Source organism: Scyliorhinus canicula, chromosome 3 (assembly GCF_902713615.1).
Source record: "Scyliorhinus canicula chromosome 3, sScyCan1.1, whole genome shotgun sequence".
Taxonomy (NCBI): Eukaryota; Metazoa; Chordata; class Chondrichthyes; order Carcharhiniformes; family Scyliorhinidae; genus Scyliorhinus; species Scyliorhinus canicula.
In genome coordinates this window covers 167,184,733-167,202,397 of record NC_052148.1, presented here as the reverse complement: position 1 = coordinate 167,202,397, position 17,665 = coordinate 167,184,733, and the positions used below count along the sequence as shown (strand labels likewise).

Genomic DNA, 17,665 nt, shown 5'->3' with positions numbered 1-17,665 from the left:
CACACAGTTTGCAGCTATCCTCCATCCCCTTAAACAGCCGGCTCGTCCTCACCTTCATTAAGTGCACCCTGTACACCACTTTTAATTGAATCAACCCCATCCTCGCACACGAGGTTGAGGCATTGACCCGTGGCACCACAATCCCTCCTTCAACACCATCCCAAACTCTTCCTCCCACTTGACTGTAATCCTTTCCATGGACATCTTATCCTCTTCCATGATCCAACTGTAAATCAACAAAATGACCCCACCCCACCAACAGCATCGCCAGCAACAAGGATGACGGTGCCACCGGAAAATTCGGGAAGACTTTTCTTGCAAAGTTAAGCACCTACATATACCTGAAGCCCTCCTCACGTTGGAGCCCAAACTTCACCCCCAACTTCGCCAAGCTTGCAAACCACCCCATCAAAAACAGATCCGACATCTCTTTCACCCCTTTCTCCTCCCCTCCCTGGAAACTCGCATCCATCCTCCTTGGCTCCAACCTATGGTTCCCTCTTATCGTCATCGCCCTCGATTCTGCCCTCAACTTAAACCGCTGTCGGAATTGCCTCCAAATCGTCAACGTGGCTACCACCACAGGACTACCCAAGTACGTTCCTGCAACAAACAGTAGTGGTGCCATTGCCAGCACCTGCAACCCCGACCCTTTACAAGAACCCGCCTCCATCGCAACCACAAAGCCTCCGTCTCTCTCTATCCTAGCCCCGCACCTTCTCTGCATTCACCGCCCAGTAATAGTGTAACAAATTCAGAAGGGACAACCCCCTCCCCCTGACCTGGAACCGTGGCAGAATGTTCATCTTTACTGCCTGCACCCGGCCTGCCAGCGACAAGGGGAGACTATCCAAATGCACCAAGTCCTCCTTCACCCTTCCCACCAGGCTCGTGAAATTAAGCTTACAAATTTGTGCCAAGTCCCGTGCCACCTACACTCCCAAATACCTGAAAAGGGTTGTCGCTGCCTGGAATGGCAACCCTCCCACTCCCGCCCCTGCGCCTGGAGGCCACACCATAAAATATTTGCTTTTCCCTAAATTTTACTTGTACCTCAAACGCCCAAAGTTTCCTTAGCAACCCCATTATATCCCTCACCGATGGGCTCAGGCCCAAGATGTACAGCAGCAGACCATCCGTGTACAGAGACACCCTCTAGTTCACCCCGAACCCCTCAGTGCAATGGTCAAGGGCTCAATCACCAGCGCAAACAGAAGTGGAAAGTACCTCGAGTTAGTCTGCACACATGCTGTCAGGTCTTTGTACAACAATTTCACCCATGCCACAAACTTAGGCCCTATCCCAAACTTCTCCAGCACCGTAAACTAATAACTCCACTCAATCTATGCCACCTCCAGCTCCCTCCTTCCGCCAGAGAAAACACCATGTTCAGCAACTGCCACACATTTGATAACAACTACCTGCCCGTGGCAAACCCTGTCTGATCCTTCCCCTTACCTTTGCAAAGGCCTTCTTCCACCCTCACCGCCAAAACCTTTGCCAATATCTCAGCATCCACATTCAGTAGAGAAATAGACCTGCACGACCCACACTCCATTGGACCCTTCTCCTTTTTAAGTAATAGTGAGATGGATGACTGCCCCATTGTCTCCGGCAATATTCCCCTAACCATCACATCCTCAAACGTTTCTGCCATCAGCAGTGCCAATTTACCAAAATCCCTCGGGACCTGCAGAACCTCCCCCTATCCCCTCTACAGGGTCCGAAATGTACAGGAGCAAATCATCTGCGTATAGCGAGACCCGATATTCCACACCCCCCCCCCCCACCCCGAACTAGTCCCCGCCAGTTCCTCGAGGCTCTCAGTGCCATAGCTAGTGATTCTATAGCTAAGGCAAATAGTAACGGGGAGAGGGGACACCCCTGCCTCGTTCCCCAGTGAAGCTCGAAGTACCCCGACCTCAGCCGGTTTGTACATACACTTGCTACAGGCGCCTGGTACAGCAATTTCACCCAGCCAATAAAGCCCTCACCAAACCCGAACCTCCCCAGCGTTTCCCACAGGTACTCCCACTCCACCCGGTCAAAGGCTTTCTCTGCATCCATCGCTGTTACCACCTCCGCCTCCCCTCCCTCTGAGGGCATCATAATAATATTCAAAAGTCTCCGGACATTGGTATTGAGTTGTCTGCCTTTAACAAACCCAGTCTGGTCTTCCTCTATCGCCCCTGGGACGCAATCCTCAATTCTTGTGGCCAGAATCTTAGCTAGCAATTTGGCATCCACGTTTAAAAGGGAAATCGGCCTGTATGACCCGCAACGAGGTCCTTCCCTCGTTTAAGAATGAGTGAGATCAAAGCCTGTGACATTGTTGGGGGGTAGAGTTCCTTTCTCTCTAGCCTCATTGAAAGTCCTCATCAGGAGTGGGCTCAATATTTCCGAAAATTTCTGGTAGAATTCTACCTGGTAACTGTCCGGCCCAAGGGCTTTACCCGATTGCATGCCCTCTATACCCCTGACAATCTCCTCCAATTCAATCGGGGCCCCCAGCCCCTCTTCCATCTTTGGAAACCTCAACTGGTCCAAAGATGGCCTCATCCCTTCCTCTCCCGTCGGGGGCTCCGACTCGTACAGTTTACTATAGAATTCCTTAAAGACTCCGTTCACTCCCCCCTGGATCCAAGACCGTGTTACCCTCCTTATTCTTTACTCCCCCGATTTCCCTGGCCGCCTCCCTCTTTCGCAGTTGGTGTGCCAGCATTCTACTCGCTTTCTCCCCACACTCATAGACTGCCCCCCTTGCCTTCCTCAGCTGTGCTACCGCTTTCCCTGTGGTCAGCAGTTCAAAGTCCACCTGCAGACTCCGCCGCTCACTCAGTCGCCTCGCCTCGGGGGCCTCCGCGTATCTCCTGTCCACTCAGAGTATCTCCTCCACCAGACTCTCCCTCTCTGCTCTTTCTCTCTTTTTCCCTATGGGATCGAATTCAGATGTGTTCCTCTCTGACAACTGCCTTCAGAGCCTCTCAGACCGTTGCCGCTGCTACCTCACCCGTATCGTTTGTTTCCAGGTAATCCTGGATGTTCCTGCTGATCCACCCGCAAACCTCTTCGTCCGCCAGTAGCCCCACATCCAGTCTCCAGAGTGGGTGCTGCCCTCTCTCCTCACTAAGCCGCAGGTCCACCCAGTGCAGGGCATGGTCCGAGACTGTGATTGCTGAGTATTCTGTCCCCGCCACCTTTGGGATTAACACCCTGCTCAAGACAAAGAAGTCTACGCGGGAATAAACCTTATGAACGTGGGAGAAAAAAGAGAACTCCTTCGCTCTCGGCTGTGCGAACCTCCAGGGATCTCCCCCCCCCCCCCAATCTGCTCCATAAAATCCTTCAGTTCCTTAGCCACTGCTGGTCGCTTCCCTGTCCTGGACTTCGACCGGTCCAACTCGAGGTCGATGACCGTTAAAGTCTCCTAGCATGCGTCTCATAAATTCCACATCATCCTAATTCGGAGCAGAGACGTTCACAAACACCACCCGGATCCCCTCCCACTTTCCACTCTCCATTATATACCTGCCCCCCTTATCTGCCACAATTCTCCCAGCCTCGAATGCCACATGCTTACGGATCAGAATTGCTAACCCCCTGGTCCTCGAATCCAGCCCTGAATGGAACACCTGGCTTACCCATCCCTTTCTCAATCTTGTGTGATCTGCGAGCTTTAAATGTGTCTCCTGAAGCATTGCTACGTCTGCCTTTAACCCCATTAGATGCGCGAACACGTGCGCTCTTTTGACCGGCCCATTCAAATCCCTCACATTCCACGTGATCAGCCTGGACGAGGGGCTAACCACCCCCCACACCCCTGCCGACTAGCCATCGCCCTTTCTTGGCCAACCTAGAGCACGCGCCCATCGTTTCCTCGAGCGCCCCCACAGGGAGCCCCTGACCCTCAATTGGTACCCTGAAATCGATACCTCCTCTGTCAGCAAAGCAGCACCCCCCTCCCCCAAACAGTCCCACGACCCAAAATCCCCCGCCAAGCACCAGCTGGGCACTTGCTCACCCCCCACTACGCTCCCGAGAGTCAGCTGACCCTGGCAGCTCCCGCCCCTGGCGCCGATCAGACTGTCGCTTCATTGTCCGGACCCTTCTCCCCACGTGAATAAACAAATTAAACTACCTCTCCGGTCCCAGTGAGTAAATAGTAATACGAAACAAAAAATAAACAGAAGACACTAACATTGTCCCTTGAGGACACACTTGTTGAACCGAGGCCACAACTTCCCGAAAATTCGCACTCCGTATCTCAACTTTGCCGAAAACACTGCACCCTCCAGCCACCACCACAGCCCTTATACGCACCCAACATTGTATACAATCTTATATTAGAAACGGTACAGTGTTACCCAGCCCCACCGCCGCATTCCGCCAAAGCTTAACTGTCCTTTAATTCGAGTCCAGCTTTTCTTGTTTGACGAATGACCACGCCTCGTCCGGCGTCTCAAAATAGTGATGCCGTTCTTTGTACGTGACCCATAGCCTCGCTGGGTGTAGCATCCCAAATTTCACACCCTTACTGAAGAGGGTCGCCTTCACCCAGTTGAATCCAGCACGCCTCTTGGCCAGCTCCGCACCCAGGTCCTGGTAGATGCGTATCACACTGTTCTCGCACCTGCTGCTCCGTTCTTTTTTTGCCCACCGCATGACAAGTTCCTTGTCCGAGAAGCGATGAAATCTCACTAACATGGCCCTCTGCGGTTCATTCGCCTTGGGCTTCCTTGCGAGGGCTCTGTGCGCCCAGTCCAGCTCCAGGGGTCGAGGGAATACCCCCGTCCCTATCAGCGTCTCCAGCATCTTGGACACAAATGCTCCCGCATCCGACCCCTCCACACCTTCGGGGAGGCCCACAATTCTCAAGTTCTGTCTCCTGGACCTGTTTTCTAGGTCCTCCAGCCTCTCCTGCCACACCAACTCGTCCTCATGGTCGGGTAGCTTTTTCTCCATCTCCTTAATCGCTTTCCCTTGTATTGCCTGAGTTGCGATCATTTGGTCTATTGATGCCTTCATCGGGGCCAGCATGTCCTTTTTAGGATCAGCAAAGCAGCCCCTAAGGAGCTCCTGTTGCTCCTGTGCCCACTGCGCCCATGGACCCTGGTCTATACCGGCCGCCATGCCGTTCCTCGGCGCCCGCTCCGCACACTTCTGTCTGCTGGGACTTAAACGCTTCACCCGGCCACTTCTGGTCCAGCTATCCATACAACAGAGAGGGAATCCTTTTGGCAGTGTTCGCTTCACCAATCTACCCCAAAAAGTCCGTGGAAACTCCTGAAAAAGGACCGAGAGTCCGTTCCAGACGGGAGCTGCTGAATGCGCGACCTACTCCTCCATGGCCGCCACCGGAAGTCTCGTCACCGCTTATTCAATGGCCTTGGCGAAATCTTCTTACAGTTGTTCCCTCTGCTGCTAGAATTCAGCTTTTAAAAAGGCCCTCAAGTCAGATTGAAGCCTTTAAGCTCGCCTTCCCCCGCCTGCATGCTGGAAGAGGCTTTTGTCTTTACTGCAGCTCCAACCAAATCTTTCACTGTTTCTGCCGGGTCTGGTAACCAAGAGACACACCATTCCTGGGGGAAAGTACTCCTCCAACATTCACCTACATATTTTGATCAAAATTCCACCCCGTCTTGATTAAAAAAGAGCTCTTTTCTGTAACCTTGGGCAGGAGCTACCTTGTGTGTGACCACTTACTCCATGTCCACACCGGAAGTCAATGGCCCGGCGTCTTACCCGACTGCATCTTCCCTATTGCTGCCTCCACATCTTCCACCCCCATTGGCTCCTCCAATCCCACCCTCCTCCTTCCCCACCTCCAGACTCTCCAGGTGCCGGATTGTGGCCACGAGGGGATTTTCACAGTAACATCATTGCAGCGTTAGTGTCAGCCGACTTGAAATGAAATGAAATGAAAATCGCTTATTGTCACGAGTAGGCTTCAATGAAGTTACTGTGAAAAGCCCCTAGTCACCACATTCCGGCGCCTGTTCGGGGAGGCTTGTACTTGTGACACTAATAGGGATTATGATTATTATAAAAATTCCCTCATCCTCTGGTAGCTCCGACTTAGACAAATCCCGATAAAAGTCTTCAATCACTCTATTCACCTGCTCCCGTGCCACCACCAACTCATCTGTCCCATCCCTAATCTGCACGATCTTCCTCACCTGCCGACAGAACTGTCCCACCAGCGATCGACTGGCCTTCTCACTGTACTCATAGACGACTCCCCTCACTCGCCTGAACTGCTGGATCGTGCTCTCTGTGGATAGAAGATCAAATATCAACTGCAACTCCTCACCAAATGCCCCCGCTCTGGGTCCTCCGCATATCTCCCATATACCTCCAAAGTCTCCTCTATCTGTTGTTTCTCCTGCGCCTCCCTATCCAGCTTTGCATCGAATGAAATGGCCTCTTCGCTCACTACGTCTTCAATGCCTCCCAAACCACTGACTCCGAGACCTCGCCATTCCAGTTAAACTACACATACTCCTCAATCACCTTCCCCTTTTAGGGCAAAGGTTCGAGACTGCCAGCAAACACACATCTAACCTCCACACCGGACTCTGGGCTGAACCCATCTCCAAGACCACATCCACCCAGTGCGGAGCATGGTCTGATATCACGGTCGCCGAATACTCTGCTTTCCTTACCCCAACTAGGAGCGCCTTCCCCACCACGAAAAAGTCGATCCTCGAGTTCACCTTGTGCACCAGCGGATGTAAAAACCTCCATGGGTCTGCCCCCAAGGGGCCAATGAGTGGGGCCTGTCCAAATTTGAGTACATGACCATATTCCAAATGCTTTCCCCCTCCCCTAGTCACCCCCCCTCCTAGAAACTCCCCACCTTGAAAACATCTCACCCAGTATCATTCCCATCCCCCCACCATTCAGATCTCCCAGGCCCATTGAACCCTGACTATTAAGGTTCCAATGACAGTGGCCCCTCCCCCCCACCTTGAAATTTCAATTGTTGAGCAACTTTGTAATAACTGCTGTTCTTTAATCTTTTTGTTTTTAATGCCAACTTCAAGCACTGACATACTTTGTTTTTCTTTTCCCAGCTTGGCCAGCAAGAATGAAGCTTAAGGAAATCAATCGGACTGCTATCCAAGCATGGAGTCCAGCACGCCAACACCCTATTTACCTGGCTGCAGGTAAGAACACCACTGGCTTGAAGTTGCAGTTGAATAGCAATTCGAGAAATTCAAACAATTAACAAACAGTGCACCTCACAAGAAGAGTATAGCTGGTCCATGTAAAATGGCCTAACCGATATAGATAAATGTGAGTCAGCTGGCCTCCGTCAAAGCAGCAGTGGAAAGAAAACGGTCAAAACAGAGACTTAAACGTTAATTTAAAAAATAATTCTCATTGTTAGGTGAGTAACATTGGCAAGACCACGTTTGTTGTCCATGTCAAGTTACCCTGAAAAGATGGTGGCAGTTCTTTTAATATTGAGTGTTTTGCTGAGCCACTTCCGAGGGCAACCAATCCTGTCTGATGAGCCAATGGGATAGGTTTCTTTTCCTGAAGATCATTCGTGAAGCAATTTCCATAGTTATTTTTCTGGCCATAATTTAACAACTTTGTTGAATTCTGTTTCACAGCTAGCCATGGTACAATTTGAGCTCATGGCCACTTGTTTGCTGGTCCAGGACCGTAATCACTGTATTACTGATGTCCAAGATTGTGATAATGTTGTGATGATTCTATTCTTGATTCAGCGATTTTTCTGAAAATTGTGGATTTTGAGTGAGAACAAGAGTTGGAGTGGACATAAAAATGTTCTGCTGGACATTACTGTTTGGGTTTGTGAGAAAAGAATGTACAGGAACACTAACCATAGTCCAGCATGAGTTTGATTGGACTTACTAGAGGAGAGTTGAAAGGAAATGATTGTGTCACTGATGGAAGCTCTTTTATTTGGCTTAGAGTCTCTTCTGCTACAACATAGTTTCTTTAAGGGCAGCACGGTGGCCTAGTGGTTAGCACAACCGCCTCACGGCGCTGAGGTCCCAGGTTCGATCCCGGCTCTGGGTGACTGTCTGTGTGGAGTTTGCACATTCTCCCCGTGTCTGCGTGGGTTTCGCCCCCACAACCCAAAAATGTGCAGAGTAGGTGGATTGGCCAGGCTAAATTGCCCCTTAATTGGAACAAATAATTGGGTAATCTAAATTTAAAAAAAAAACACATAGTTTCTTTAAAATAAACTCTGAATTAAAGAGGTCGGCCGTGATCCAGTGGCCCTGTTGGCCGTGAATGCAAATCCCGTAATGGCTGCTAAATCTCGCGAGCGGTCAAAAACGGGATTTGCGCTGGTGTGATCTCTGTTTGAGATCTTTCCTGATCCTCAAAGGTGACGTAAATAGGTTCAGGTCCTTTCTGGGCGTGAAACTGATTTCCATAAATTTTTAACAAATTAACATATGCTTACTCGATTATCAGACCAGCATATGTTCTACATAGAAATTCTCGATTACAACATTTTGACTCCAGCAAACAGGCTCCAATCTATGGTGGTGACGGACTATAGTTTTTCCTTATCAAAATATATAATGGCACATGCTTAATATTTCTGAAATGTGTTATGGAACAGAATGAACATATTCTAACAGATATACAGCTGGTGTAGCCATTCAAACAGTCGGCTGCAACAGATTTGCATTGTGTATTTGTGAGTCTAACGTTTGATGGGCAGATGATGTACTAGACGCAACACGTTAAAAAAATAAAAATCTAAATATCTGATGTGTGGCATTGCTGAATGAGTGAGTTGCCCCACTGTTGTATAATTGGTGCTGAGGTAAGGAATTGGGGGAGTGTGGACATCTATAAAAGTATGAAAAGGGTTTGTAAGATACCCTGCTACTGAAAGTATTTTTTCGATTCTACCTTGGATTGGGTGGTGGGAAGTAGGAAGTTCTTTACCCATCTATATAGAACGTTAAAACTGCTACATCTGTGTTCATTTCTTGTTACTGAACCTCCGTTCCTGTTAGAAACAGAGCAAATAGGAGCAGGAAGAGGCCATTCAGCCCTTCGTACTGCTCCGCCATTCATTATGATCATGGCTGATCATCCAACTCAATTGCCTAATTCCGCCTATTCCCCCATATCCTTTGATCCCCTTCATCCAAAGTGCTATATCTAATTGCTTCTTGAAGACATATAATGTTTTGGCCTCAACCACTTCCTGTGGTAATGAGTTCCACAGGCTCGTCACTCTCTTGGTGGAGGAAGCTCCCCTCGTCTCTTTCCTAAATGGACTACCCCTTATTCTTAGACTGTGACCCCTGGTTCTGGACACACCCACCATCGGGGACATCTTTCTTGCATCTACCCTGTCTAGTCCTGTTAGCATTTTATAGGTTTCTATGAGACCCCTCCCCTCATTCTTGTGAACTCCAGTGAATACAATCCTAACTGATTCAATCTCTCGTGCGTCCATCCTGCCATCACAAGAATCGCTGCATTCCCTCTATAGCAAAAACTTCTTTCCCCAGAAAAGGAGACCAAAACTGCACACATTATTCATTTGTGGCCTCACCAAGTCCCTGTATAATTGCAGCATGACATCCTTGCTCTTGTACTCATTCTCTCGCAATGAAGGCCAGCATACCAGCTGCCTTCTTTACCACCTGCTGTAGCTGCATGCTTGCCTTCAGCGACTGGTGTGCGAGGACACCCAGGTCTCATTGCACATTCCCTTCTCTTAATTTATGGCCATTCAGATAATTGTCTGTTAAGTTTTCTCAACTTTTTCCATTATAGTTATACTGGGAGCTACTTATGTAAACGTGTCATCTTGTAAATACAGTCTTCCACCAGTGGTGGCATCTTAGAGCCATTGCTTTGCCTCTTGGAGTTTCTGTAATGCAGAGAAAGTCCTTTGCTTCAGCTAATTCTACTTTTCTGTTTCTTAATAAAGCTGTTTGCTGTTTCACACATTTTCATACTTCTAGTTAACGTTAAGCAAAAATTGAAATACATCTGCATGTGCATTGCCACATAACCTCTTAATGCATCTTTTCACATGAAGACTACATCCCCTTTGTGCAGGGACATGCAATTATGGAGGAGATTAACCACTAAATAGACACCACAGTTACATGAATAAATCAGGGCATGTAATATGGTAGTAACTTGTCCATATATTAGGGTGGCATAGTGTTTAGCCCTGCTGCCTCACGGTGCCAGGGTCCCGAGCTCGATTCCGGCCTTGGGTGACCTCCACAGTCCAGAAAAGCTAAATATTTGCACCATTTCTCCAGGTCTTCTGTTAATCTTTCACCGAAGGTATACTGAATAATACCTGTGGAAAATCAAGGCATTCATAGGTCAAGAATTTTATTTATGTGAAAAGGTGCTTTCTGATTTCACTTCAAAATGGGCTAACTCTACAATGCCCATTGTTGTGGATTCCCTCAGCAGACGTAAAAAAGTACTTGGGAGGGAAATGATCAAATTCTTATGATACAGCCCATCAAATTGTATCACTATTGAATCTGAGCTGTATATACCTTTCCTAAGATTTGGTTCCCAGGACTGATCACAGTACTCCAGATGGAGACTGACTTGGAGCTCTACAACTAAAGCATCACTTCCTATCCTCGAAAGGTAAAGACAAACATTCCAATTGCAATTTTTACAAAAAGCTAGCGCACAAGTAGAAAAAAGTAATTTGTGTACGGGAAGACCTATGGATGCTTGTCCACAAACCATTCAAGATATCGGGACAGGTTAACAAAGCAGTCAATTAAGCATATGGGAATCTGAACTTTATTACTAGGGATATTGAGTACAAACGTTAGTTACTTTTAAAATGATAGTATTGTCTCAACTGGAACACAATGTCCAATTCTGAGTGAACGAAGATGACTAAGATTTTCATCTGTGAGCGTTTGGTCAGGTTCTGGTGGGGGCATTAGGTGACTGTTCAGGCTCATCTGCACCTGGAGGGTTCTGCTGAAAATAGGACAGGATATGGCAGATGTTTGAGTTTTGGACCGGTTGCAGACCCTGGATTTCCTCTCCTTGTGTTTTCTATTTGCGTCTGAGATGCACTTGCTTCGAAAGGAGGTGCGCCGATCCTGAGTGAGCTTCCAGGTCGCAAAGTCGATATCGAAGCCTTTATAGGACTTCCTTTGACCAACATGAGAGCACACCCCAGACTCAATTTGCTTTGGTAAGAGTGTGTCAGACATTCTGGCCAAGCTCAACTCTGAGTTGTCCCAATATGTGTAAATGCTTGTGTAAGGCCCTCAGTGTCTGGTATTTTGTTCTGCTATCTGATCTTCAAGTGCTTTCAAAGGCAACTCAAGTGCTTGAGCTTCTTGGCATGAAGCTGATACAAGTCTAAGTCTCTCGTGCGAGGAGCAAAGTGGGCAGGACTATTGCTCGATAGATTTTCAGTTAATTTGCATACCTATTCCTCTTCATTCTGCGACTGATGTTCAAAGTCTAGAAAGTTACACTTCCGTTGGTAATTCTTCCCTGTGCCTCGTCATCCATATAGACAGCTTGAGAAAGTGTGATCAGTGAGATCAGTGAATTTATCCACCGCTGACAGGTTCTGGTTGTGAACTGAAATCTTGGACTTGCAAGAGAGCTTTTCTGGAGCTGTCTGGTTCATTACTTCGGTTTTCTTCGTACTGAATGCAAGGCTGGGGTTGTTACATGCATTGGAGAACAAGTCCATGCTGCATTGCATGTTCCAGCTCTGAAACAGCAGGCGCCGGAATGTGGCGACTAGGGGCTATTCACAGTAACTTAATTTGAAGCCTACTTGTGACAATAAGCGATTTTAATTTAATGCGCAGTCATTGGCAAACAGGAAATCATGAAGTATGTGCTTGGAGTCATCGGTCATTGCTTTGAGTCATCCTGGATTGAGCAGCTTCCCATCTGTGTTACCTGATTTTAATGCCAGAATCACCATCATGGAAGGAATTGTAGAGCATTGTGGAGCAAAACCTACTTTTTGTGCTGGCAAGCAGCCATGTTTTTCTCTATTAGTGACCATACTTTAGGAAAGGCATAATAATAATAATCTTTATTAGTGTCATAAGTAGGCTTATATTGACACTGCAATGAAGTTACTGTGAAAATCCCCTAGTCTCCATATTCCGGTGCCTGTTTGGGTACACTGAGAGAGAATTCAGAATGTCCAATTTACCTAACAGCACGTCTTTCAGAACTAGTGGGAGGAAACCACAGCACTCGGAGGAAACCCACCCAGACACAGGGAGAACATGTAGACGCCACACGGACAGTCGCCCAAGCCAGGAATCGAACCCGGATCCCTAGCAACTGTGTTAACCACAGTTTCCAGCGGGTGGGTAGGAGAAGGGAGCGTCTCGGACATTTATAAGGAGCATATGGGGTCGGAGGAGACGCAGACTGAGGAGCTGACGCGCAAGTGGGAGGAGGAGTTGGGAGGTGAGATAGAGGATGGTCTATGGCAGACGCGTTGAGTAGAGTCAACGCGTCTGCATGCCAGGCTCAGCCTGATACAATTCAAGGTCATTCACTGGGCTCACATGACAGTGGCCCAGATGAGCAGATTCTTTGGGGTGGAAGACAGGTGTGCAAAATGTGCGGGAGGACTGGTGAACCATGTCCGCATGTTTTGGACATGCCCAAAGCTTAGGGGATTTTGGCAAGGGTTTGCAGACGTCATGTCCGCGGTGTTAAAAACAAGGGTGGCGTGGGTTAGCCTTGTTGCCTCACGGCGCTGAGGTCCCAGGTTCGATCACGGCTCTGGGTCACTGTCCGTGTGGAGTTTACACATTCTCCCCGTGTTTGCGTGGGTTTCGCCCCCACAACCCAAAGATGTGCAGGGTAGGTGGATTGTCCACGCTAAATTGCCCCTTAATTGGAAAAAATTAATTGGGTACTCTAAATTTAAAAAAAAAGAAGAAAAACAAGGGTGGCGCTGAGTCCAGAGGTGGCGATTTTTGGGGTGTCAGAAGACCCGGGAATCCAGGAGGAGAAAGAGGCAGACGTTCTGGCTTTTGCTTTCCTGGTAGCCCGGAGACGGATACTATTGGCTTGGAGGGATTCAAAGCCCCCAAAGTCGGAGACCTGGCTATCGGACATGGCTAGCTTCCTCTGTTTGGAGAAAATCAAGATCACCTTGCGAGGGTCACTGTTAGGGTTCACCTAGAGGTGGCAACCGTTCGTCGACTTCTTTGTGGGAAATTAATCGGCAGCAGACAGGTTGGGGGGGGGGGGGGGGGGGGGGGGAGGAGGGAGGAGAGTAGTTTAGATTAGAGTAGGGGCTCAATAAGAGTGGGACCTGTACGAGAGGTAAATGGCTTTTGCACTATGTTCATGGTTTCATGTATATTGTTTATTTTGCTGTTGTCACTATTACGAAAATACCTCAATAAAGTGTTTATTAAAAAAAAACTGTGTTAACCAGTGTGCCGCATGAACATGAAGGTTTTGTAGAGGGTGCAGAAGAGAGGTACTGGAATGATGCCAAAGATGAATGGTTATAGTTCTGTTAATATACTGGGGTTCTTTCAGCAGATGAGGTTTGATTCAAAGTGTTTTCAGTAGTTACTTTCAAAATTAATTTGATAAATATTTGAAGAACCTTGTGAAAAGAATGGGGGCATGTGTCTTAACTGTTTGAAAGATCCAGCGTAGACTTGATGTGTTGAATGGCCTACTTCTCTTAAATTACTATTCTATGACTCTGTTGACAGCTAAACCTCATTGCTCCACTGCAGCTGTTAGTCTCCACCATTAAGAACTTATTTCGGATATATAAAGCTCAGTTTTGCTCTAGTTTTTCATTTAGTTTTGCTCTAGTTTTTCATTTAGTTTGCTAGTCTTTAGTTTGGGTCTTCGAGTTTTGCAGCACCACAGATTGGTGGATAGAACCTGGAATTAAGCTCACTGGGAGATTCCTCAGTTCTGCAGTATTACTGTAAATTGCAGACAAAAATCATAGATGGAGAAGCACTTATTAATTTCGCTATGACACTTTTCCAGATGTTAGCCATTTTGATTTGTATGTGACCTTTTCTTTCAGTTCCGGTTGGCTCAAAGTAAAACAGGAGCAAATCAGGAAAATGTGATCGTGAAAGTGTGCAAACAATGTGCACAAAACTTAAAAATCTATAACCAGTCAATCTCTTTTGGCATAGCACAAGGTAAACCAGAGAACATGGCCACTCTCTCTTAGCAGATTCTGACATTTTCATATTGCAGTTTAGCTCAGTGCACAGCAGGCCCCAGGCTTCTGCTCCAGATAGAGTTTCCAACCCTTCCATTTTCAGCAGGAGTCTAATGGAGTGGCTGATTGCTGCAGTTGGCAACTTGGAAGAAATGGCCCCCTTTCATGCTGTTTGTACATGAATAGTATGTTGCGTGTCATGACTTGCAACTAAACTGTGCTGCCTAAACCCTGCTGATGTCCCTAATATTTCGATTGCACTGCTTTGTTGCTGATTGTGAACATGATTATAAATCACCTGAAAACTCAATGGACTGGATTTCATGGTCATATGGGTGTGGGTTGATGGGCAGGGTGGCCCATAAAATTGGGTGCCATGCCATGGTTGCTGTGCCCACTGCCTATCCAACTGTCCTTGGCCCCATTGAACCTTTACCAGTGGTAGGGAATAAATGGCATCAATCAGGAGACATGCATGCCTATGGGCCAATTAGGCCTTTAAGAAGACAATGACCACCTTTAGGGCTTCATCCCACTGCCACTGGGATTTAATCAGTAGCGGATGAGGCCTATGCCAAACATCCAGCCGGAACTGCTCAGTATTTTCTGTTTTTATTTCCATCTGCAACCATGGTACTTCTGCAGATTGGAGAGGTCACCAAACATATTGCAAAACATTTGCAATATCTAGTGTGAGGTATCTAGGTAAAATCTGCAATTATTAGTCTTGCGAAATCTCTAATATTTATGATGTGCAAAGGATTAATCATTTTCCAATTATAGGGGCTGCAGTCTTTTATAGAAACTGCATCTTGCTGTGAACCCAAGTAGAGATTGAGGAGAGAGCCTGAACTATAACATTGTTATGCAGACTTATTGAAAAATAATTTTTATTGCTTGAGAAATTGTGTAGCTCATATGCACTCATAAAGTTGATATTGCAGTCAATAACAAGCATTTGGCTAAGGCACATTTGTTTCATGTCCAGCTACCCAAAGCCAATATTTACCATGGTAATGTGCCCACAGTGAATTGCACAATTGTTTACATTCTCTCCAACGTTTAACACAGGCACCTCAGCACAGCAGTTGGATGCTACCTTCAGCACAAGTGCTTCCTTGGAGATCTTTGAGCTGGACCTGGCTGACTCTACACTGGATATGAAATCATGTGGCACCTTTTCTTCCCCACATAGGTAAAACCAAACTACATTTTAGTCCTGCTGAATCTGTGTTTTGCTGTATCAGTTTTGGCCCCTCCGCTGTGCGCTGTTGGTTAACAGGAGAGTGCTTCTCTGCTCCTGTGCTGGATGCCACTAGCTTGTGACAGCAGACGGAGGGACTTGCACTCCCCATGAAGGAAGGATGCTCCTTCAATCTGCCAGCATCTGAGATTTGCGACTGTCTGTCTGTCTGTCACTTGCAAGATTATGACTGGAGAACTAACTGTTATTGATTTCCTCATGCCCTCCTGCTTTCCCCTTGGGGCCCTTTATGCTCTGCATAGTTAGGTTTAAGAGGAACACATATGGGCGAAAAGAATAGAAGGAAATGAAAGTAAGGTTAAATGAAGAGTAATTGGAGGAAGCATCTGTTCAGTTGAAGCGTTGGCATAGGCCAGTTGGACAGAAAGGCCTGTTGCTGTAGATCTGATGTAATGAATAAACTGGTTGCAAAGTTCGTTTAATATCAAATTGATAGCTAAACTCGGATTATTTGGTCTGTATGGCTTTGTGCTATGATGCATATTTTTATTTGTTCTCCAGGTACCATAAGCTTATTTGGGGTGCTCATGAAATCACGACTGATGGTCTATCGTCTGGTGTCCTCGTTGCTGGTGGTGAAAATGGGAGTATCATTCTATACAATCCGTCTGAAATTATAGCAGGAGGAGAGGATGTTGTGATTGCCCAGAAGGACACTCACTCTGGTCCAGTTAGAGCACTTGATTTCAATCCTTTTCAAGTAAGTTAGCAGAATCTTCCAAATATCTGCTCATTACAAATTTCAATAAAAACCTTTTCATGAAAGAGTTATTTTTTTCCCCCCTCGATCAAGATGAGGGATGGCATTATTGAGGAAAATAATTCTTGGTTCCTAAAGGTTTCCACGATTGAGGATCTTTCTCGCCTCGTTTCTTGATTTGTTCTGGATTAATTGATAGAGATTGATTGCCATGATTAGTCAACAGCTCCATTATTGTTGTATGATGCAACTCCACGGATAATGAAAGGCATGCTAGATTTTCACCTAGCATAAAACACTCCTGATTGAAGTGTAATAGTGACTGCTGCATCCAGATATATAAAATCATAAAAATAAAATCATAGATGTTTACAGCATGGAAACAGGCCCTTCGGCCCAGCTTGTCCTTGCCGTCCAGTTTCTATCACTAAGCTAGTCCCATTTGGCCAATATCCCTCTAAACCCACCCTGCCCATGTAACTGTCTACCTGCTTTTTAAAGGAAAAAATTGTACCCGCCTCTACCACTGCCTCTTGCTTAACTTTAAGTCTCTGGGTCCACAGCAGAGACCCTCTAACTATGGGTCTCTGCTGTGACACAGACCGTGATTTGTGAACTCTCTAACTAATACTGTAATAATTAGGTGGCTTGTTGCGCTCTGGGTCTGTGCCCAAAATAATTTGGTTGCAAGGGATCAGTTTCATTTCATAATGAGCTCTTATTGTCAGCAAAGAGAAGCACTTATCCTACCAATCTGAGAGGGATTCAAATTCACGTTTCAATCTGAAAAGGCAGTGGTCCAAGAAGATCTGGTGGAGGTGTGCATCATGGTGCGCCGCTAGCACAAATTTACAGTGCTTACCATTGTGCTGTCGTGGAGCTGCATGGAAGGTCTTGTGGAGCTGACCTGTTTGGGGTGTGGTGGCTGGGCAAAGGTGAATGGGGATTTGTCATTTTTTTCAAAGAAAATCAATACTTATTTGGGTGAGGGTGCAGAATGGCATTTGTACTGTTCTGGTTAGAGCACATAATTTCCATAGAATCCCTACAGTACAGAATTTGGCCCATCGAGACTGCACCGACCCTCTGAAAGAGCACCCTACCTCGGCCCATGCCCTATCCCTGTCTAACCCGTACATCGTTAGACTCTAAGGGGCACCTTTTAGCATGGCAATCCACCTAGCACCCGGAGAATACCCACACAGACACGGGGAGAGTGTGCAAGCTCCACACAGACAGTGACCCAAGGCCAGAATTGAACCCGGGACCCTGGCTCTGTGAGGCAGCAGTGCTAACCACAATGCCGCACACGAGCTACACAATTTCAATTTGTTTATTTATTTATTTTTAAAAACAAAGTTAGAGTACCAAATTCCTTTTTTTTTTCAATTAAGAGGCAATTTAGGGTGGCCAATCCATTTCGCCAGCACATGTTTGGGTTGTGGGGATGAAACCCACGCAAACACGGGGAGAATGTGCTATAACTCCACATGGACAGTGACCC

The 17,665-nt window shown here is 47.0% G+C and overlaps 1 protein-coding gene across 8 annotated transcripts in view; it reads left to right on the top strand.

Moving 5' to 3' along the window:
- The window catches only part of sec31a (SEC31 homolog A, COPII coat complex component), a 133,527-nt gene that overhangs the window by 7,402 nt on the left and 108,460 nt on the right, over positions 1-17,665 (top strand). For all 8 annotated transcript variants that reach the window (XM_038791674.1, XM_038791676.1, XM_038791679.1 and 5 more), the window contains exons 2-4: positions 7,074-7,166; positions 15,269-15,392; positions 15,963-16,161. In XM_038791674.1, the coding sequence (XP_038647602.1) occupies positions 7,088-7,166; positions 15,269-15,392; positions 15,963-16,161 (402 nt within the window). In that variant the 5' untranslated portion in view covers positions 7,074-7,087. The remainder of the gene's footprint in view (positions 1-7,073; positions 7,167-15,268; positions 15,393-15,962; positions 16,162-17,665) is intronic.